The sequence below is a fragment of the Labeo rohita genome, chromosome 1, assembly GCF_022985175.1.
Source record: "Labeo rohita strain BAU-BD-2019 chromosome 1, IGBB_LRoh.1.0, whole genome shotgun sequence".
In the NCBI taxonomy this organism is placed as follows: domain Eukaryota; kingdom Metazoa; phylum Chordata; class Actinopteri; order Cypriniformes; family Cyprinidae; genus Labeo; species Labeo rohita.
In genome coordinates this window covers 15,264,381-15,287,617 of record NC_066869.1, presented here as the reverse complement: position 1 = coordinate 15,287,617, position 23,237 = coordinate 15,264,381, and the positions used below count along the sequence as shown (strand labels likewise).

The 23,237-nt window shown below is 35.7% G+C and overlaps 1 protein-coding gene across 1 annotated transcript in view; it reads right to left on the bottom strand.

Moving 5' to 3' along the window:
- Nucleotides 1–901: 901 nt before the first annotated feature.
- The window catches only part of usp34 (ubiquitin specific peptidase 34), a 49,114-nt gene continuing 26,778 nt past the window's right edge, over nt 902–23,237 (bottom strand). Inside the window, exons 41-77 of the mRNA XM_051107208.1 lie at nt 22,957–23,022; nt 22,724–22,870; nt 22,584–22,640; nt 22,417–22,494; nt 21,152–21,246; nt 20,874–21,046; nt 20,642–20,792; nt 20,440–20,518; nt 20,247–20,300; nt 19,024–19,119; nt 18,869–18,933; nt 18,592–18,667; nt 18,405–18,452; nt 18,201–18,266; nt 17,980–18,060; nt 16,164–16,249; nt 15,869–16,037; nt 14,545–14,619; nt 14,309–14,460; nt 13,598–13,751; nt 13,282–13,326; nt 13,101–13,205; nt 12,816–12,963; nt 11,077–11,381; nt 10,664–10,993; nt 10,374–10,531; nt 10,203–10,281; nt 9,991–10,117; nt 6,426–6,533; nt 6,229–6,333; nt 6,019–6,143; nt 5,816–5,939; nt 5,653–5,732; nt 4,074–4,214; nt 3,758–3,904; nt 3,514–3,670; nt 902–2,419 (exon numbers count right to left, since the gene is read on the bottom strand). Coding sequence (XP_050963165.1) covers nt 1,752–2,419; nt 3,514–3,670; nt 3,758–3,904; nt 4,074–4,214; nt 5,653–5,732; nt 5,816–5,939; nt 6,019–6,143; nt 6,229–6,333; nt 6,426–6,533; nt 9,991–10,117; nt 10,203–10,281; nt 10,374–10,531; nt 10,664–10,993; nt 11,077–11,381; nt 12,816–12,963; nt 13,101–13,205; nt 13,282–13,326; nt 13,598–13,751; nt 14,309–14,460; nt 14,545–14,619; nt 15,869–16,037; nt 16,164–16,249; nt 17,980–18,060; nt 18,201–18,266; nt 18,405–18,452; nt 18,592–18,667; nt 18,869–18,933; nt 19,024–19,119; nt 20,247–20,300; nt 20,440–20,518; nt 20,642–20,792; nt 20,874–21,046; nt 21,152–21,246; nt 22,417–22,494; nt 22,584–22,640; nt 22,724–22,870; nt 22,957–23,022 — 4,920 coding nt within the window. The 3' untranslated portion in view covers nt 902–1,751. The remainder of the gene's footprint in view (nt 2,420–3,513; nt 3,671–3,757; nt 3,905–4,073; nt 4,215–5,652; nt 5,733–5,815; nt 5,940–6,018; nt 6,144–6,228; nt 6,334–6,425; nt 6,534–9,990; nt 10,118–10,202; nt 10,282–10,373; nt 10,532–10,663; nt 10,994–11,076; nt 11,382–12,815; nt 12,964–13,100; nt 13,206–13,281; nt 13,327–13,597; nt 13,752–14,308; nt 14,461–14,544; nt 14,620–15,868; nt 16,038–16,163; nt 16,250–17,979; nt 18,061–18,200; nt 18,267–18,404; nt 18,453–18,591; nt 18,668–18,868; nt 18,934–19,023; nt 19,120–20,246; nt 20,301–20,439; nt 20,519–20,641; nt 20,793–20,873; nt 21,047–21,151; nt 21,247–22,416; nt 22,495–22,583; nt 22,641–22,723; nt 22,871–22,956; nt 23,023–23,237) is intronic.

Sequence of the window (23,237 nt, the reverse complement as noted above, 5' to 3'; positions counted from 1 at the left end):
CCTGTCCTGAACACATGCCCATGCTCATATTCAGTTATAGCCATAGCTAAAACCTGCTGGCAACAGGTTTTTTTTTTGTTTGTTTTACGCTCTAATGAACTCTTCACAGAAATTTAATGACATCAGCATTATATTTGGTCAATCTAATCTAAAGGCCTTTGCAATAATAAATTGCAAAGATCTTGAGTTTTCGTTGAAGCGCATGTTAAAGCAAAGTTTGATGTTTCGCCATGAGAATAGGTGTTGTAGCTCCGCCATACAATGTCTGATCTGCCCCAAACTTCACGTTTGATAAGAGTCCTGGCCTGAACACATCTGAAGGCCAATATTCAGTTATAATCATAGCGCCACCTGCTGGCAACAGGAAATGACTTGTTTTACACCAACTTAAACATGCAATGTCCAATCTGCACCAAACTTCACATGTTTGATAAAAGTGCTGGCCTGAAGACATCTACAGCCAATATCCAGTAATAGTCATAGCACCACCAGCTGGCAGCAGGACGTTTTGCACATATAAATAACTTTGATATATTCATTCTATATTTACCACTTTAAACGCATATTGCTCATCATTCGCTGTTTTTCTAAAGCTCCGGGGTGGCAGTGAGCCCAGGTGGGAGGGCTATTTCAACGCTGCCTGCAGCTTTAATAAATGTTTCATTGTTGTAGGAAGTGTGCACTGAACACTAGTTATGTAAAGCAATGTAATTATGAAAAGCCACTAGTTATACTCACAACAGAAAAAAAAAAAAAGAAACACCCCACAACCGGCTTTTTGGACTCGATTCATAATTAAATCATATTAAAATTTTATTAAGTTATATCCTATATTAAAATAAATCAAAACAGAAAGACTGAGAGAGAAATCAAATACAGAGAACGCAAGAATGACATCCAATAGATTATGGAATGTATTTCGGTAAATAAAATAGAGCTCCAACTGTTCCATCAAATGTGCAATATTCCAGCCACAAATGTTCTGAGCCTGAAAAGAGCACCGTAAGTTTCTATATACACAACGTAGGTATATATATATACAGTAGATTTATATATACAGTATACTGCGCTTGAATGGATATATACTGTATACATATATCTTACAGAAATATATATATATATAAATATATTTATATATATATATATTTTTTAACCATCTCATTTACAAAGCCAGGCAACATCTAGAAGATTCTTTACAGAATCAAGGTTCTTGTGGTTCGTTCTTTCTTTTCAATATACAAAGTAAACATAGTTTTTGATATCCACCACAGAGAAAAAAAACAAAAAAAACAAAAACACAGCAAGGCCGTTTAGGCCTCACATCTGCAAGTACAAAACTGGCACAGAAGACAATCGTAATAATAATAATAATACACGTGAATAAAAACGCAAATTAAATTATGCACTGACGGGACTAAAACGTTGTAAACCTTTTCCCTGTTTCACTGCAGCCTTGAAAACAAACCACTTCAAAACTAAATCACGGTTTAAAAAAAGAAAAAAACTGCCCTTTGACAAAAAAAAAACGCTTCTCCAGTTGTTTTTTTGTTCTGTTCAACTAATGCGGAGCTCAGTTTTCCGGAGCCGGAACGCAGAACTTTTTGTGTTGTGACACAAAACAGATGAAGAGCGAAGCCAAAGGGCGGCAAAAGAAAAAAGTTGGACTTCAATTACTTTTAAAAAGACAAAACCGAACAGCATGGCGAACGGAAAAACGTGACATGCGAAAAAGGAGGGACGCCGAAGAAACGTCACAAAGCCGAGGGGCGTGTCCCTCCTTTCCCGTTCGAAAGTTTGGCAACCACGGCGATAGTGGCCTCCACTGTGCGCGACAGCATCTCCAGAGCATCCTGCGCGAGGGCGTGGCCACACCCGCCCGACTCCGCCTCCTGGAGCGAGCAGCTCCGCCCCTCCGCGGCATCCGGCAGGCTGGAGAGTAAAAGCACCGAGTCGGCAGACGAGGAGGAAGTGGAGGGCACTTCCTCTCGCTCTGGCTCCGCCTCCTGCTCTTGCGCTTCCTTCCGCCCGTCTTCCTCTTCCTCCTCCTCTCGTCCCGCTATCTGCGGCGGAGGTTCGTCCGCTCGGCCGAACGCTTCGGGAAGCGAAGAGGATGACGACGAAGACGATGATGATGATGAAGAAACGTCCATTTTCTTCTCCTCGAGGGACGCGCTGTCTGGAGAGGGCGGGTCGTTTTCCACTCCCGGGTCGATGAGGGACGAGTCTCGGGTTTCAGTGTCCGAAGTGCTGGTGGGCGTTAACGCCTCCCCTGGCTCCGCCTTCTGCTCCGAGCAGGGAGCCAATGAGGAGGAAGTAGATGGAGGACAGACGCTGCTACCACCGCCGCTGTCTGCTGGCCGATCTTCAGCACTGCTGCTCACCCGCCGGCGCTTCACTGGAGTGACGCCTTCCTCTTCCACTGCCACAGACAGAAATAAATTAAGGCATGCACTAATAAATAAGCATTATATTTTAAATTTCAAAGCCATGGTGTACAAGAAATGCGTATTTCTTTTTTTTGCACCCCTAGATGTTGCTACCATTTTTATAATAAATTAATTAATAAACAAATTTTATGCATTTTTGTTTTTAAATGGAATTTACCAATTTTATTTATTTTATGAATAAAATTAATAAACAGAGACAAACAACGTATGTATTTTTTTAATTTAACAATTTTATTTATTTTATTAAAATTGTACTTATTTTATTATTTACATTTTAAATATGCATTTTAAAAAAAAAACCTTTTTGTACCCCTAGCTGCTGCTACTGCTTTACATTTATTTATTTAAATAAATAAATATTATAATTCAAAGCCATGATGCACAAGAAATACATATTTCCTTTTTGTATCCCTTGATGTTGCTACCATTTTTATACAAAAATAAAATAAATAATAAATAAATACATTTTATGTATTTTTTTATTTTATTTACCAATTATTTATTTATTTTATAAATAAAATACATAAATATAGACAAAATATGTTTATTTATTTAACAATTTTATTTATTGTTGTATTAATATTTTACTTATTTTATTAGTTAATTTACATTTCAAATATGTATTTAACCTTAAAAAAAGTGCTGTCTATACATAAAAGTTCCTGTAATATTTAATAAATTTAAAATTAATATATATTAAAAAAAACTAAAATGTAAAAACATTATTAAAATTAATATTAAGTAAGTAAAATTAATAAGAAGTAACTTTGGTAATTTGAAAGTTGTAAGATTATCATGTATGTAAATATATGTATATATGTATATATATATATATATATATATATATATATATATATATATATATATATATATATATATGTATATGTATATATGTATATATATGTATATATATATATATATAATTTTTTTTTTTAATAAAATAATAATTAAAAGCCATGATGTACCCGTAGCTGTTGCTACCATTTTAATAATTGCATTATTTTAATTCTAATATTCTAAGCCATGCATGGCAGTGAAACAAGCGTGCTTGTGCGTGTATTGACACCTTTGACTTTGCGTTCCTTGGCCTCCATCTCTAATGTGGTGCGGTGCTGCAGACACAGTCTGCATTTGGACAGCAGCTCCTGTAGAGCCGGACCTAAAGCGGGATCCAGCTGCTGAGGGGCGTAAACTGACAGCACCAGCAGCAGCGCGCGCAGATCCTTTAACAGAAACACAGACAGAGAGAGAGAGGGATGAATAAAGAGCGCTGGAGCGCCGGGTGAGACGTGAGGAGGAGCTGTACTGACTGCGTTCAGGAGGCTGCTGGTCTTGCTCATCTCTGCTCTCTGATTGGTCAGCTCAGGCTGCAGGCTGTGGTACTCGTTCAGTAGGTTGGTCACCAACACGTTGACGAGATTTGAGCAGCTCTGGCCTGATAACACCTGCACCTGTACCTAAACGCATACAGAAATCACATTTGTAGCAGGAGAATCTCATTGTCGGAGAGTAAAGACGAAGCTTTTAGGCCTTAGGCCGTACAGTCACTCCAGAACAGTGTTCAACTAGACAGGATTAACCCATAATTACAGTAAATCTGCATGACAAGTAGACGTGTGTGCTTACTTTATGTAAGAAGCAGGTGAGGAAGGAGTAGGCGATGTTGTTGTTGAGGAAGTTTCTCTCGTCCATCAGGATGCATTTCATGTATTCTCCAAATGCCGGATCCTCACACAACAGCTTCACACACGACTGAGCCATCGCACACTGACAGAGACCAGAAAACACACACTGACTCTCATTTCTGACTGTAGGTAACCGCTTTGTTTTTATTGCTAGGTTTCTCAAATATATGCTGTTTAAAGGCCATCTTTAGTGTCTGATTATTTAAAGGGTCATTTGTGTACCTTGAAAATGTTTATATTATTATAATGTTTTTTTTATATTATAATTGTTTTAAAATATTATTTTTGATATGTCTAAAGAGTATAGTTATTTGTAAATAGAAAGTATAAAAAGTTATAGTTATGTTATATAAATATTGTATTTTGTAATTATTGCTTAAAATGTGATTATGGTCATTTGTAACATGTACAACAAATTATTAAATATGTATTTATGTATTATTATTATTATTATTATTATATGTGACAAAAGTATTGTATTTTGTAATTATTGTTTAAAATGTGATTATGGTTATTTGTAACATACAATAAATGATTAAATATGTATTATTATTATTATTATTATTATTATTATTATTATTATTATTATTATTATTATTACGTACCAAAAATATTGTATTTTATAATTATTGCTTAAAATATCATTACGGACATTTGTAACATGTTAAACAAATAAATAAACTACATAAATAAACGAATAAATATTATGTGCTGTATTGTTTTCTATAATTAATGAATAAAAATGTAATTACAGTCATTTGTAACATGTACAATAAATAAGTAAATAAAATTATTATTTCTATTACTATTATTATTATTATTATTATTATTATTATTATTATTATTATTATTATTATTATGTACCAAACATTTAGTAATTATTGCTAAAAATGTGATTATGGACATTTACAATAAAATAAATAAAGAAAGAAAATTATTATTATTATTATTATTATTATTATTTTTTTTTTTTTTTTTTTAAAACATTGTATTTTATAATTATTGCTTAAAATGTGATTATGATCATTTGTAATGTACAAGAAATATGTATTTTCTTTTTGGACCCTTAACTAATGCTAACATTTTTTTAAATCTTTTTTTTAAATAATAAGTTATATTTCAAAGAATAATTCAAAGCCATGCATCATAGCAATTCTACTACAGTATTAAACTGATTGATAATAATGGCGATGATGATGATGATGATGATAATAATAATAATAATAATTTTTATTATTATTATTATTATATTGTAAATTACATTCTTCAGAGATATGCATGATTAGTGATAATAAATTTTAATTATTATTATTATTATTATTACAATTGTTTTAAATAAAATGACAGTAATTTTACCACAGTTTTGACAGTGAATTAATTAATGACATTTTAAATAATTCAAAACTATTCTACAGTTTTAGGCACTCCACATCTCATCAAACTTAACCTGTGGTAAAGCATGACCTCTAGTGGCTGACTGCTGCAGCGAGTGTGTGTGAGTGAAATGACAGAAGATTTACCTGAGATTGAGCGAGTTCTGTCCATAATTTAGGAAAGAGAGCCAGGTGTAGAGGAAGTCCTTCATAAGCTATCAACACACCTGCACACAGGTGAATAAACACCATCAGCACAAACGCACAAACACACAGTCAAACCCAGCTTTAAAGAGTGAAACATCCTTACTGAGTTTCACCAGAGTCTCTGTGAACTTCTCACAGTTGATGGCGACTCGACAGAGCAGGTGAATGAACTGATGATACGACAGGAAGTAGTCCAACAACATCCCGTCATACACCTCATCCTTACCCTACAGGAAGCACAAAAACACACTGTGAATAACAGAAGCTCAGCGTGCGACAGGATTCACGCATTGGTCTCGTACACACCTTACTGGTCTCCACCATGGAGGGCAACAGGCACATGTTGAGCTCCGGTCTGGGAGGACGAATGTTGTTCTTTCCGCCCATCAGCTTGATATTCTCTCTACAGGGCAGATATGGGCCAAACGACACTGCAAACACACAGACAATGTTAAACACCATGATGATCGTAATGATGATCAGTGCTGTATGTATGATGTTTCCTGTGGGACTCACTGGGGATGTTGCTGTGGTGGTAAGTGCAGTGGTTGTGCTGCAGGAAGGGTACGAGTGTGTGCAGGAAGTCATGAGGACTCAAGAGCACCAGCTCCTTCAGCACATCTGAGAATGACAAACATGCAAGTTCAGATCACATTCATCTGCTACTGCCATTCATTTGCTACGAATCCAGTTTTAAGGATGTGGCGACTCACCCAGACAGGCGTTACGTAGCTCTGGGGGGCTGTAAGAGTTCAGCAGTGTCAGCAGCTTATGAGCAAAATCAATCCTCTCCTGCCACTGGATCAGAGCCTGCTTCACATCTACACAAACGAGCAGTGATTGAGATTACAGTGCATGTACAAGTGTATTATGGGTAATCGAGTACTTTTTGTATTTCATAAGATGCATTTTGGGAAATGAGGTACTTTAGTATTGATTCTTTAGAAGCGTTATGGGTAAAAAGCACTTTTGCATTGCTCGTTAAGGTGCATTGTGGGTAATGAATACTTTTGCAATGCTCGTTAAGGTGCATTGTGGGTAATGAGTACTTTTGCAATGCTCGTTAAGGTGCATTGTGGGTAATGAGTACTTTTGCAATGCTTGTTAAGGTGCACTGTGGGTAATGAATACTTTTGCATTGCTCGTTAAGGTGCATTGTGGGTAATGAATACTTTTGCAATGCTCGTTAAGGTGCATTGTGGGTAATGAGTACTTTTGCAATGCTTGTTAAGGTGCATTGTGGGTAATGAATACTTTTGCAATGCTCGTTAAGGTGCATTGTGGGTAATGAGTACTTTCGCGATGCTCGTTAAGGTGCATTGTGGGTAATGAGTACTTTCGCGATGCTCGTTAAGGTGCATTGTGGGTAATGAATACTTTTGCGATGCACGTTATGGTGCATTGTGGGTAATGAGTACTTTTGCGATGCTTGTTAAGCTGCATTGTGGGTAATGAGTACTTTTGCGATGCTTGTTAAGGTGCATTGTGGGTAATGAATACTTTTGCGATGCTTGTTAAGGTGCATTGTGGGTAATGAATACTTTTGCAATGCTTGTTAAAGGAGAGGTCCGGTGTGATATTGACCTAAAGTGTATTGAATCATGATACCGAGTGTGAACTAACCTTGCATATCTCATCTCGGCTTGTCCACTCCAGTCCGAAATCTGGGGTCAGTTAGCCGATGCTAACAACAGGTTGTCGATGAGAGTAAATGGGGCATCGGGCTAATGTAAATAAATCACTGTTTTACACCATTTACGAGGCACATGCACTTCATTGGTAGACTTCCAAGGGCCCTGGCATTTAAAACGAGACATTGAGAACTCAGAATAACCACCGGTGTTTATTTACAAGAAGACTTATACAAACAGTACCTGCAAGAAAATGACGGGCCGCCGCCATCTTCAATGTAGTCACGATAAGTTGAGTGTCGAGCAGGAACGAAACTACAACCTGATAAGTCACGTGAGTAAATAAGTAAATAAATAAGGACGCCCATCAAACTCAAATGTTTCATCCTCGTTTCATAAAACTCAGTAGCTTCATCGTGGGTCCTTGCAAATGAGTACTTTCTGCACTGCTCCAGTTAAAACAAACGCATTGTGGGTAATGAGTGACTACTTTTGCAGGTACTGTTTGTATAATGCTTGTTAAATAAACTACCGGTGGTTATTCTGAGTTCTCAATGTCTGTGGGTAATGAATACTTTTGGAGCTGCTTTGTTAAGGTGCATTGTGGGTAAAACAGAGATACTTTTGCAATGCTTGTTAAGCCCCATTGTGGGTAATGAATACTTTTGCATCGGCTTGTTAAGGTGCATTGTGGGTAATGAATACTTTTGCATGCTTGTATGCATTGTTAGGTTCACACTCGGTATTTTGATTCAAAGGTGCATTGTGGGCAATGAGTACTTTTGCAATGCTTGTTAAGGTGCATTGTGGGTAATGAATACTGTTGGGATGCTTGTTAAGCTGCATTGTGGGTAATGAGTACTGTTGCGATGCTTGTTAAGGTGCATTGTGGGTAATGAGTACTTTTGCAATACTTGCAAAGGTGCATTGTGAGTAATGAGTACTGTTGCAATGCTTGTTAAGGTGCATTGTGGGTAATGAGTACTGTTGCATTGCTCTTTAAGGTGTATTGTGGGTAAGGAGTACTTCTGCAATACTTGTTAAGCTGCATTATGGGTAATGAGTACTGTTGCAATGCTCTTTAAGGCGTATTGTGGGTAAGGAGTACTTTTGCAATACTTGCAAAGCAGTGGCGGCTACTGGTCTGTCAAATAGGGGAAGCTCATTTTCGGCCTACATCGTAAAATTGTCTATTTATTTATTCACAAGAATGTGCCTTATTGTCATAAGTAAGTCACAATGCAAACAATCGTAAAAAAAAAAGCTTTAGTTTTATTATGCAAAATATGATGTATTTTTTCTTTTAGTCAGATGCTACTATATAGTATAAATATTTTGCAATTTAAATAAGGTTATTATGGAGATTTATTTATTTATTTATTTCTAAAGTATTTTAATAGAAATATAAGGTTTCATTATGTTATGTTAAAATTTTTCAAGATTACTATATATATATATATATATATTTATATTAATTTATAGTCATCCTCCATGTTAATATTTAATGTAGTAATCTATATACAGTATATATACTGATTACTACATTAAATATTAACATGAATGAATGAATGAACGATCTAAAAAAAATATTAAACTCTGTAAAAGTGAAACAAGGAATGTGGTGTATAATTGTGTGAAATGTATGATGAAAATCAAGCAATTTCGCCAAGCAAATATAAAGAAATAGGTTGCAGCAGTTTTATTTCGACTGAACTTGAGAAATCCACGATGGGACTGAGCGCGAATAGCTTCAGCGATTCCTTATAGTACAAAATCGCTGTCAGTCAAAAGGAGATGCAATCTTTCGACAGACCCTCCAATCATCACGCAGAAGCTCGGAGTCCAGGCCAGCCCACTCCTCATTTGCTCCTCATTCACCCCCAGAGACGCTGAGCGTCCGTGGGCGGGACATAATCGCAGCGTTTATCCAATGACCGTCTAGTTTCAAAGCACTGAAAAAAAACGTTCAAAGCAGCCCCATTGAAGTCAATGGACGCTGGGCTTCAACGGGGAAATGCACTGTGACGCTACGGGAATGTATGAGAAGAAAATCAAGTCAGCCGACCTGCTATATCTAACTGATTCTGAACGAACTCGTCTTTGAGATGAACGTTTTCTAACGCATTTTTAGTCAATAAAATGTTAATACAATAGTACATAATTTGACCATTAATTTTGTGACATTATAGGGGAAGCTGAGCTTCCCTTGCAGTCTTAAAGAAATCGCCACTGTTGCAAAGGTGCATTGTGAGTAATGAGTACTGTTGCAATGCTTGTTAAGGTGCATTGTGGGTAATGAGTACTGTTTCAATGCTTGTTAAGGTGCATTGTGGGTAATGAGTACTGTTGCAATGCTTGTTAAGGTGCATTATGGGTACTGAATACTTGTACTGCACATGACATTGTATTATGGGTAATGAGAAGTTTTGTATTGCAAGTTTAGGTGGATTACGGGTAATGGGTACCTACACTGCACGTGCAGGTATATTATGGGTAAATGAGTAACTTTGTATTGCATATGGTGCGTTATGGGTAACAGAGTGCTTCTGTAATGCATTGAGTAATAAGAACTCAGGAGTTAAGGTGCATAATGGGGAATCATATAACTCTAGTTGAACTGTATGATGCATTGTGAGTAATGTAGTACCTTTGCGCTGTAAGTAGGGCCGCGTTGCTTTTAAAACAGACAGGAAGATGGACAGCAGCTCCACCAGATCACCGGTCACATGACATGCAGTTGCCTCATGGTACATCATGTGCAGGGTGTTGAAGGACTGCAGACACAAAAATATTCAATTCAACACGCCAGTCTATTAAAATGCGAAGATGAATGAAAACAATCAGTGAGAGCAAGTATACCTCAGTCATAAGGATGAGTCCTCTGTTAAACACCACCAGCAGTCTGTCCTCATCATTCTCCAGCAGTATACGGAAGGCACTGAGAGTATACAGCAAAATATTAGCATCAATGAAAACGTCTCCATCTTGTAAAATACTCAAGCAGATTTTAAGGAGTGTGTGTGTGTGTACCTGATGAGAGTGGTCCAGCAGGAACGTCCATCCAGACAGCGCAGGTAACAGCTGATGGTGGTCTTCTTGAACTGCTTCACGTCCTCCAACTCTTCCTCTCTCATATCAGGCCTCTGAGCCACAAACAACTGCATCAGGTTGAACAACTCCTCCACCGCCTGCGGAAAAAGAAAAATTAGCTTTAACTTAAGCTGAATGGCAGAATAAACAAATTTCTTGAGCAGAAAAACATGTTTGATATTCCCATCTTTATTAGCTGGTTCAGACACTACTTAAGGTGTTGTACTCACCCCTGGGTACTGGCTGGCGTGGGGCGTGAGGTTCTTGAAGGCCCACTGTATGTTCTGGTGTGACGCCAGCTGGCGGGTGAAGGCGGGCGACTGCTCACAGCACATGCGCAGGATGGCGTAGTACGCCGGAAGCATCCCGCGGTTGAACAGCACCACCTCCTGATCGTCGTGATCGGCCAGGATGTAGTTGAAGGCGATGTTTTTTGTGACTACAGGGTTTTGAACGATGAGGCGCACGTTCTCGCTGCAGTCCACGCAGACGTTATACCAGAAGGACAGAAGCGCTTGCTTGTTGTGATTTGTGGCGATGGCCGGCTCTGATAACTTAGGCTGTGAGATCAAGAATGACACATATGAGCTCAGATATGCATCATATGAGCACCTAGAAATGTTTTTATCCCCATGTGAAATACCTGGAAGAGATTCCAGAGGTCCATGAAGTAGCTGGAGAACATGAGCTTCTCTGTTTTGGAGATGAGGCAGTAGGTCATGAAGCTGAAGTACTGCACCAGTTTGGTGGTCCCGTGCACTGGCACGTCCACGTAGAGCTTGGCCCGGCCCAGCAAGCCCAGCAGCAGGTTATAGACCTGGTGCAGAACCACAGTGGTGTCGGGACTCAGCGGAAGGTCCCGTGTGGGGATGTGAAGAGAGCGCGTGGAGCGGAACATCTGACGGAAGGAGTTGCTCGGGATGAGAGACACCAGCAGATACGCAGCAGCTGAGAGAGAAATGTATTCCATGTGTCACAAAATAATGTCCAATCTGACACTTTACCAGGCAAAAATAAATTATTATTACAGAAATAAGACTAGCTATGTTGTGGATGTTTGTTTGGACACATAAATGTTACTTCAATTAAAATACGTATTTTTAAAGGCTGTTTTCCCAAAATGAGCTTTTTCTCTTACACTGAGCCATGAATCACCACTTTAGCAACACTTACACACACCAAACTTTACATTTTTATCCCTGTCTATATCCTGAAGGTTCTTCCAGAGGGATCTGTTCATACATAATTTGCTTGATTATACACAACTTTTTATTATGTATTGTTTTCTGTCCGCTCTAAGTATTTTCTTAATTATGGAGTGACAAAATGAAAACATTTCACTCTAATGTCAAATTAATTAAAAAAAAAAATTAAACAAGAATTTTAAATTCATCTGGTGTTGAGATTTTTGTACTAGAAATGTATGCAAATTAGAACATATTTCATGTTATACATATTATTGTTAACTAAAATAAAACCAGAAATAAAAAAACATTTAAAATTACTTAAAATAAACATTAAAAAAAAAAAAAAAAAAAAAAAAAAAAAAAAAAAAAAAAAATCCAATAATAGATCAAATATTTTACTAAAATAAAAATTACTATTTTACTCAGCTAGCTGTTTAGGTTTAGTTGAAGTATTAAAGTAAACTAAAAAAAAAAAAACTTTAAAATTATGTAGTCAAATTTAAAACTATATAAAAAATTAAATGTCAAAAACAACAAAATGACAAAAAGTTTAAAACTGAAGTTAAAACAGAAAATGTATTTTAAAAAATCTAATTTAAAATATTAACAAAAAAAACTATAATAGTACATCAATAATTCTAAAATAACACTGGCTTGGGGTTGGTAAGATTTTGTAGTGTTTTTGAAATAAGTCTCTTATTCTCACCAAAGCTGCATGTATTTAATAAAAAAAAAAAAAAACAGTACAAACAGAAATATTGTGAAATATTATTACAATTTAAAATATCTGTTTTCTATATGAATACATTTTAAAAATTAATTTATTTCTGTGATGCAAAGCTGAATTTTCAGCATCATTACTCCAGTCTTCAGTGTCACATGATCCTTCAGAAATCATTCTAATATGCTGATTTGCCCAAGAAACATGTATAATTCATAATTTTAAGAACAGTTGTGCTACTTCACATTTTTGTGGAAAACTGTGTTACTTTTTTTTAAGGATTCTTTTATTAATAGAAAGTACAAAAAGCATTTATTTGACTTTATAACTGTCGCTTTTGATCAATTTAATGCATTACTTCTGAATAAAAGTATACATTATTTATTATTTACCCTGAACTTTTAAACAGCAGTGTATATGTGTGTGTGTGTGTGGGTGGGTGTTTGTACTGATGTGTAGGTTGTGTTTTCTTACATGTTCGGACACGTGGGTAATTGTGCGCCAGCAGAAACCTCTCCACCCAGTTCTCCATGTTCTGCAGGACCCAGCTGTGAGCCAGCTTATTACGAGGAGTCTGAACGGCCAACCAGTCCAAACACTGAGACGGGTTATACTCGATCACCTGACAGACAGAGATCACACACTCAGATCCTCAACATATAAAGGTCTCCACAAAAACAAAACTATCACGTAAAGCACCGTTAAGGTGGAGAAGTGAGAAATTGTAAGAGTGATGGGACTATCTGTAGACAGATGTACCTCCCAGATCCTCTGCAGGATGTAGGATGCAAACGAGGGCATTCCTGGAGGACCAGCAGCGAACTCCATCAGCATCGTCAGCAGCTTGAAGAACGGATTCGCCGCCTGTCAGATACACACAAAAATGTTAGTGTGTCTCACAATTAAACAAAACAATAATAGTAGTGAGAGTTGTTCTTACCTCTGGAGTCAGTTTAGCGATGGAGGTGAATAGCATCGACACGATCTATAATAACACAAGAACACAAACCATAAGAAGTTGTTATAGTTTGATATATTTGTTTGCATGCTTAAAAATTCGTCAAGGAAAAAGACAGGCCCAAGGTTTCTGAAGGATCATGTGAGACAGAATACAGGAGTAATGATGCTGAAAATTCAGTGAGCAGAAGAAACCTTCAACAAATGTTTGAAGGCTAATAAGTATGTTACGAACATGTAGCTGTTATAATTAGCTTTATATATGTGGTATGTCTGGAAAGATCGCGTGCATGTCTTACGTGTTCGGCTAGGCGGTTGTTGTATCTGCAGAGGCTGAATATGAGATTGCAGGTTTGTCTGATGTTGATGCTGTCTCTGATGTGCTGGAACAGGAAGGGGAAGCCTTTTCCTCCGGTCAGTGCGGCCATGTCACTCTGAGACAGAGTCAGGTGTCTGCAGACAGACAAAGACAAATGATCAGTATGCTACTCTGTTTGGTGCTGCGGAAATTACTTTCAACAGTTTTAACAGCCCTAAAACAGTTTTTATTTTCTTTAAAATAATTTGTAGATGAAGTAAGGGTCAGAGTTCACTGATGTACATTTGTTATGATAGGACAATATTTGGCTGAGATACAACTATATGAAAATACTAAGAAAATTGCTATTAAAGTTGTCCAAATGAAGTTCTTAGCAATGCATATTACTAATCAAAAATTAAGTTTTGATTAGTTTTATTTATGGTAGGAAATTTAAAAAATATCTTCATGGAACATGATCTTTACTTCATATCCCAGTGTTTCCCACAGGATTTTAGGAGACTAGTTAATGAATGGGAAACACTGATATCCTAATGATTTTTGGCATGAAAGAAAAATCAATCATTTTGACCCATACAATATATCGCTGGCTATTGCTACAAATATACCTGTGCTACTTAAGACTGGTTTCGTGGTCCAGGGTCACATACGATATGCTGTGTGAAATTAAACCAAATACTTCAGTGCGTACCTCTCAGATCGTGACTGCTCCACCAGCAGAGCTATGAGTGCGATCATCTTCTCCAGAGCGGCCGGCCGGTACTTCTCCTCTGCCAACGAGAGGATGTCCTCCTCTTCGTCCTCCTCACCCTCCTCCTCCTCAGATAACACCTCCACCTGAGGCTGAGAAAGAGAGATGGACGTTATGATCTGAGATCAGGAAAAGGCCGAATCAAAGAAGATCAAGACTGATGAGACAGCACTCACATTTTCAGGTCCTTTAGTGCCTATGTAGAAATGCACCATTATTGAAATGGCTTGCAAAGACAAGAGGAACTGACTCTGTGAAGACAAAAAGGAGGGGAAAAAAAATTATAATAAAAACTGTCAAATTTTTAATAAATAAAATTAAACAAATAAAATAAAAAAATAGGTAAATAAGTGAAATAAGTAAATAAATACATACATAAATTAAATAATACACATGTTAAAACAAGTATGTAAAGCAGGTAAAAAATAAATCACTGTTGTCATCCAAGATGTTCATGTCTTTCTTTCTTCAGTTGATAAGAAATTATGTTTCTGGAAGAAAACATTTCAGGAATTATCTCTATATAGTGGACTTCAATGGTGCCCCCAAGTTTGAACTTCCAAAATGTCGTTTAAATGCAGCTTCAAATGTCTCTAAACAATCGCAGCTGAGGAAGAAGGCTCTTACCTAGCAAAACGATTGGTCGTTTTCTAAACAAATTGACAATTTATATACTTTTTAACCTCAAACGCTCCCTTTGTCTAGCTCTGCGTGAACTTTTCCGGTTCAAGACAGTTAGGGTATGTTGAAAAACTCCCATTTAGTTTTCTCCTCCAACTTTAAAATCGTCCTATATCACTGCAGAAGTGCCGACCCAGTGTTTACAGGAACATTCAAAGTAGTGAATATTCAAATATGATCAAACTCCCTTTACAATAAAAAAAAAATGATGCAGGACGATTTTGAGATGGGAGTTTTTCAACATACACTAACTGTATTGCCCTGAATTACACAGACTATCGCAGAAATGAGCATTTTAGGATAAAAAGTATATAAATTGTCAATTTATTTTGAAAATGACCAATTGTTTCGCTAGATAAGACCCTTCTTCCTCGGCTGGGATCCTTTAGAGCACTGGTCTCAAACTCAATTCCTGGAGGGCCACAGCTCTGCACAGTTTTGCTCCAACCCTAATCAAACACACCTGATCCAACTAATCAAGGTCTTCAGGATCACTAGAAACTATTAAGCAGGTGTAGGTTGGAGCTGGCTGGAGCTAAACTGTGCAGAGCTGTGGCCCTCCAGGAATTGAGTTTGAGACCACTGCTTTAGAGATATATGAAGCTGCATTTAAACTACATTTGCGGAAGTTCAAGCTTGGAGGCACCACTATATGGAGATAATTCCCAAAATGTTTTCCTCAAAAAACAATTTCTTTACGACTAAAGAAAGAAAGACACAAACATCTTGGATGACAAAGCGGTGAGTGAATTATCGGTCAATTTTTGTTCTGGAAATGAACTACTCCTTTAAACAAATAAATAAATAAATAGTTATTACCTCCTCTTCTCCCATTTTGGCAAACTCATATAGAAAGGCAAAGTATTCAGTCAGATGTTTGCTGTGAGGCTTCACTCCGTGTTCCATGATTGACAGCAGCGTCTTGACGAACCGCGTCACACACGAGCGGCTGCCGATGTCCTCCACCGGCCCGTCCATATCATCAGATCTTCAGACAGAGCAGAAGAACAACAGAAATGAGAAATTTCATACAAGAATTTGTGTTTCATTGACAGTATAACAGCATATGGCTTATCTGGCTCCTGTGGATGACAAAAAGGGATGAATCACACACCCGTCCTCCATGCCCGGCTGCAGGTACAGGTGAGCGTGGACCGGTCTGAGGCGCTGGATCACGTGAATACACAACCTCTGAAACATCTAGAAAAAAAAAAAAAAAAAAAAAAATCACAGCAGCATATTCATTCATCTGTTTCAAACTTTGACAAATAAAATGCAAACGTTTTCTGTTAACCCTTTTAAACCGGCTGTGTTGGCACTGATAGATTAAACCAAGCTGCGTTCATGTTACCATAACTCTTCAACCGTTTGCACTATCAAAATTCAAATTGCTTCTGACATTAGACAGTATGTGCTTTCCGGCAATCCATAGCTTACTGCATTAACTTCTTCCGCTCCGTCGGCAGATTTCCGGGAGAGAGGGAAGGAAGAATTTGAATGGAGCACAGAGATTTGGATTGTGTAAAATAATAAACGAAACAAACAAAAACATTGCGAAATAGAAGTAAACAGCACAAAATATGACTGGGATGATTTTTGATGAGACTTCGGAGCAGGCTGAGTGAGACATTTTCACATGTGATGTGTGCATCTCTATAACGTGTAAATGTATGTGTGCATCTATGTGCATGCATGTTTATACGTGTGCATACATGAACAAAAAGTCTCTTGAATGAAAACCCAGTGTCACAAACACACTTGTATATATGCAATATAGTTGATTATTCAAGTATGAAGTTTTGGATTATTTCGATCAAGATTTCGCTCTTTTTTTCCTAAATAAAAATTTGAAAATGTATTCACCACACAACACTAATGGTCAATAACTGTACTTTTTTTGAAAGCCATTTGTTTTCTGGAAAAAAAAACAAAAAACAAAAAAACAATCTTGACATCTTGCACTTGAAAATTGCACATTCTGTTAGAATTTTACAGTAAAATAAACAAAACGTGTGAAAAATACCTATTCTCCCCTTAGGTCTTAAAGGGTTAAAGGAAAAGTCCACACAAATTTACAGATAATGTACTCACCCCCTTGTCATCCAAGATGTTCATGTCTTTCTTTCTTCAGTCGTAAAGAAATTATGTTTTTTGAGGAAAACATTTCAGCATTTTTCTCCATACAATGGACTTCTATGGTGCCCTGAGTTTGAACTTCCAAAATGCAGTTTAAATGCAGCTTCAAAGGGCTCTAAACGATCCCAGCCGAGTAATACGGGTTGTATCTAGTGAAACGTTTGGTTATTTTCATAAAAAAATACAATTTAAATACTACTTAATCTCAAACGCTTGTCTTGTCTTGCTCTGCCTGAACTCTGTGTTTCTCCCTCAACATCAAAAATCATTTCAACATCATCTTACATCGCTGCAGAAGTGCCGACCCAGTCTTTACAATGTGAACATGCAAAGATCATGAAACATTCTTTACAAAAAAGGTATAACAGCGATTAAGGATGATTTTGAAGTTAAGGGAGAACATGAGATGGGAGTTAGACACGACAAGCGTTTGACATTAAAAAGTATATAAATTGTATTATTTTTAGATAAGATAAGACCCTTCTTCCTCGGCTGGGATCGTTTACAAAAGCATTTGGGATCGTTTGAAGCCGCATTTAAACTGAATTTTGGAAGTTCAAACTCGGGGCACCATTGAAGTCCACTATATGGAGAAAAATGCTGGAATGTTTTCCTCAAAAATGACAGAAAGACATGAACATCTTGGATGACAAGGGGGTGAGTAAATTACCTGTAAATCATTCTGGAAGTGGACTTCTCCTTCAAGGAAAGTGTGTGGGTTTGTCTGTTAATAATAATAATCATCATCTTCATTTAAGGTTACATTTAAATAAAGGTGTTTATGTAACACTCACCTGACGTACGATCTGATTGGGACACTTGATGAGAATCTGCATTGGCCACCAGTTATCATCTGCCATCTGATCCAAAAACCACTGCGCACACAAAAATACATAGACATGAATCACAAACACAGCATTACCCATTAACACTGATGATATAATTTAGCTCTGAAGTGATTTTCCAGAGCAGAAGATGCTGGAAAAAAAGAAGATGGATGTAAAGTATGTGTTACCTCGCAGGCAGCTTGGCTATTGTTAAATTGTTTGGTCAAGAGCTCGATCCACTGCAGCATTGTGGGCTAAGAGAAAAAAAAAATACTTTTAAGAACCAAAAAACAACTATTAAGCACTAGAGAAAACAGGATCAGGCCTGTTCTTTAGGCTACAATAAGACAAACAATACAAAAACATCAGAAGAGAAGTAAACTCCATCTCACCTTTTCTTTGGAGTGGATGAATGTCTCCAGAACAAACGATGTGCTGAGCTGTGAGAAAAAGAAAGGAAAACGACTCAATTTATGAAACTCACTATTACTCTGTGAACAATAACTCAACCGGTTTCATCTGAAAGATGCTGCTTCATGAGTTGGTGTAGTGCTGCTCTGACAATTCATGTGGACCTACCTTAGCCGTCATGAGCGACACGGATTTAGGATCCGGTAAAGTGCTGGGAATACTGCTGCACAGCTGCCACATGAAACTACAGAGAAATAACAAAACAACAGAACAAAAAAGAAAACAGAAAAAAAATGAAAGGGCAGATAATATGAATATATTTCAAAATAAAATAATTTTTACATTTAAAAAAAAAGGAAAGAAGAGAACATCATATATAGACGTTCAGACTTATTATATATCACCATACATTATAATGTGAAATAGCTCTAGACTGTTCTCTTACCCAAAGTATGTGTGTTCAAAGATGTTCTTGTCCTGGAGAAACTGCATGTTGTCGTGCCAGATCCACTATGAGAGAGACAGAGAGAGATGAGCTGTCAGTGAAATGCTCAGAAGTGTGCAGTACAGACTGATGCTGATGTACAGTGAGGGCTGTACCTCCAGAAGATCAGGAGAAATGTCAAAGTTGAAGTCCTTCCCATTCTCCTCCTCCACCTCCACCCTCTTATAAAACAGCATATAGGCACTGTGGGTCTGAAAGACAGACAAATCACACATTACTTCGTTTACAGAGCATTACCGGGCATTTCAAAATGAGAATGAGACGTTATTTAAATAATAATAAATATTTTTTTTCATTATTTAATAAACATTAAAAATATATATAAATAATAATAATAGTAATAATTTATTATTATTTATTACTATAATAATAATTTAAAAAATAATAATTATTAATATAAACAATGTACAATTAACATGAAATAATAGATACAAAAGTATTTAGCTTAATATAATTCGTAGAATTAATATATAAAATAAAATGAAATAAAAAAATTGGTTATTATTTTAATAACTATAATATAAAAAATTATAATAACATCAATAACAAACTATTATTTATTATTATAATAATTGTAATTTATATAAAAATAATGTAGAATTAATAAAATAAAAATGTGATACTTTTTCGTTAACTTTTTAGTTAATATGTAAAATAAAATGAAATAATATTAATATTAATAATAATAACAACAACAACAACAACAACAACAACAATTATTAATTTAACAATTATAATAAAGATAAAAAATAAATAATAGTAATAACAAGCTATTATTTATTACTATAATTATTATTAATCTAAAAGCAATGTATAATTAATATAGGAAACCAATAAAAATGTATTAGTATTATTTAATATTATTCTTATAATTAATATATAAAATACAAAAAAAATACAATAATAATAATAATAATAATAATAATAAATTATTACTATAAAAATTATAATGCCTATAAAAATAACATATAATTCATATATAAAATAATACATAAAAATGTCATACTATTTATATAATACTTAAAATTAATATGTAAAATAAAATGTTATAATATTTATTACTACTTTCTAATAAAATAATATATACATAGTAGTAATGACAATAATAATCTATTATTACTACTATAATAAATAATAAAAAATATAAATTTAAAATAACTACAATAATAATGTACAAAAACTATTAGTATAGTAAGTACAATTAATATATAAATTAAAATGAAATAATAATAATATTAATCATAATCAACATTAATTTGTCAAATCATATTTATTATTATTGTTATTTTATTATTGTTGTTGTTATCATAAAACCTACCTTCTCAAAGGAGAAATCCATGAACTTGTCTGTGACAGAGTCGTATGTTTTTGTCTGAAATGAGACGAGAGCATTTCCGAATTAAACCAACATTATCTAGACTTTATTATTTATATTAATTTATCATAAAAGCATATAAAATGACTTGATCTGGTGGGAAAAAAAATAAATAAAAAAATCTCAAAAAACCTACTGTCATCTCTCCACCAAAACACTCTGAGGCCAGCTGGGCTGAATCAAACGGCTTCACCTCTGCATCATTAAACAGGTACCTGCAACAGGAAATGGCATCATCACTTCAAAATGACATCAAACGCACATAATTGTCAGTTATCACTAAGCAAACTCTGGTCTAAAATGATTCAGCAGCTGTAAAAAGCAGTGTAAATAATCACCATTTGTTATTGCGGTACGCGTGTGGGTTGATGATGTCCCTGATGAAGCTGTAATAATGGCCGCCGTCCGCCGTGCCCGTGTGCACCGTCACACCGATGAGGTCATACTCGTAACTCTCCGCCACTTTTGCCTCACTGTCGTCACGGAAACCTACAAATGAGATTGTGATTAGCTGAATAGAGTAGACAAACGCAATTTTAAAACACTTTCTCAGCAGAACAATGGTTGTACCTTCTTTTCTGTCTCCCTTGGCCATGAGGAAGTCCTCGGTGTACGGCGTCATGTCGAGCCGCAGTGGGAAAGAAAAGTGCGTGTTTACTTTTTCCTTCATCATGGTCACCATGTTGAACGTGTAGCGCATGGTGTTAAAGCTCAAGATCCGCGGGAGCTTCTTAAAACAAGCCCTGAGAGACAGAAAGACATGGGTGAAACATTCAAGCGCCTTAACAGAAAGATTTCAGATTCGAGAGGAAAAAAAAAAAAAAAAAAAAAAAAAGAGCAAACGGTACCGTTTCTCAGCACGGACTTTCTTTCCACACTGAGAGCAGGTGTACATGTTATCACCCTCCAGAGTGTCCTTAATGGTCACCTCGTCCAAAGACTCCTGCAACACATAGACAGACACACATGATGTATTTTTGTTCAACTTTTGTGTGCTTTATCTCATTAACTAGTTACTTAAAGGATAACTTGTCACATTACTTGACAGTTTATGTTTCTTGAGCAGCAAATCAGCATATTAGAATGATTTCTGAAGGATCATGTCACACTGAAGACTGGAGTAATGATGCTGAAAATTCAGCTTTGATCACAGGAATAAATTACATTTTACAATATATTAAAACAGAAAACAGTTCATTTAAATTTAATTAATATTTAATATTATAATATACTAAATATTGTATTTAGTGTACTTTTGATCAAATAAATGTAGCTTTGGTGAGCAAAAGGGACAAATGTGTTTGTATTAAATGATTAAGACATTTTCTGACATAATGGTATAATCTCACATTACAGGAGTAATGTAACATTATTTTCTTTTTGTCATTTTTTTTTTTATTATTTTGTTATGTTGTATTTTTTTTTTGGCCTCATCATGCTTTTTCATGGGGAAAAATTACAGCAATCAGTAAAAAAAGTAAAACCGTAAAAACAAACAAACAAACAAAAAAACCCACAACAATAATAATTTTGAATTTATTAAGCAGGAAAAAAATGTAAATACACCACAAAGTATTTCTGGAAAAAATAACTAAAACAACAATATTTTTGTATAAAATCTATTAATTAGAGATATTTGGATTATTAATGTTTAATGAAACCATTAAAATGGAATCTAGAAAATGAATGAAAAACAGAACTCGGTAAAAATAAAAATTTAGTTTTTGTTAAGCTTTTAATAAATTGCTGTTTAATACTGTAAGTTTCATAATTTTAATTAAGTAGATATGCTTTTGATTAATAAAATTTAATTAAACAATTAAAACTTTAAAAATTAAAACGGAGAAAAAAAAACAGAATCCAGAAAAATTAAAATGGAATTTTGAAAAAAATAAAACTGATTTCATAGGACCACATTAAATATTAGCTACTACAAATATCTATTGCTGTTGCAAAGCTACCATCACATAGCATTTTAAAAATCAGCTACTGAAAAAACAATATTTATTAGTAAATCCTTTAAATTCTGTTCCTGTTAATGACCTGTACACAAAGAGCATTACGTTTCCTTCTGATGAGTACGTTTGTGTGTGTGCAAATGAATAACACTCACATAGATGTTCTTCATATCAGCCACCTGACATCTGACTGTGTAAAACTCCTCCGCCGTCTGACTCACGTGATCACAGTCCTGCACACACACACACACATATCTAATCAAACACCCATCCATGATCACATTACATACAAGAGCTACAGGTTCAAAGGGCTTGAGCTTACCAGTGAAACCACATTGTTGGTGATGACGCCTCCAAACAGTGTTTTGACAGTGTTTTTCTGAAACGACAAACACATAAGCATTACGTGTCTGTGACTATTTCACTGAGCTGTTTTCAAACACACAGAGATGGATGTCATACCAGGTCCTGAGACATCTCCTCGATCTTGGTGATGAGGTCTGTGAAGAACTCCGTCATGTCTTTCTGTTCTCCTGTGTTCAGAGGCTGTTTGTCCATCGTGTAGGTCTTACAGAAGGGACGAGGGTTATACGCTTTCCTCTCGCTCTCCTGCACATGAACACAGGAGCTACATTAAAATCACATCACATCAGCAGTCATTAAACGACATTACATCATGGGATAAAGTCACATACCATTAAATAAGTGAACATCTTCTGCAGCTCCAGTAATGTGGTTTTATGCTTAATGTCCTCTGAATACTAAACACAGACAAAGACACAAATATTACTATAATACACAAATCCAACAACCAAATAAAACCGTTTTCAACTGTGGTAAAGCGATAGTAATGTATCTATAATGTATTACTGTATTCATGTCAAGACATGAAATGTATAATTTTATTCAACAAGTTACTTTTAATAAATATTTCTTGAGCAGCAAATCAGTACATTAGAATGATTTCTGAAGGATC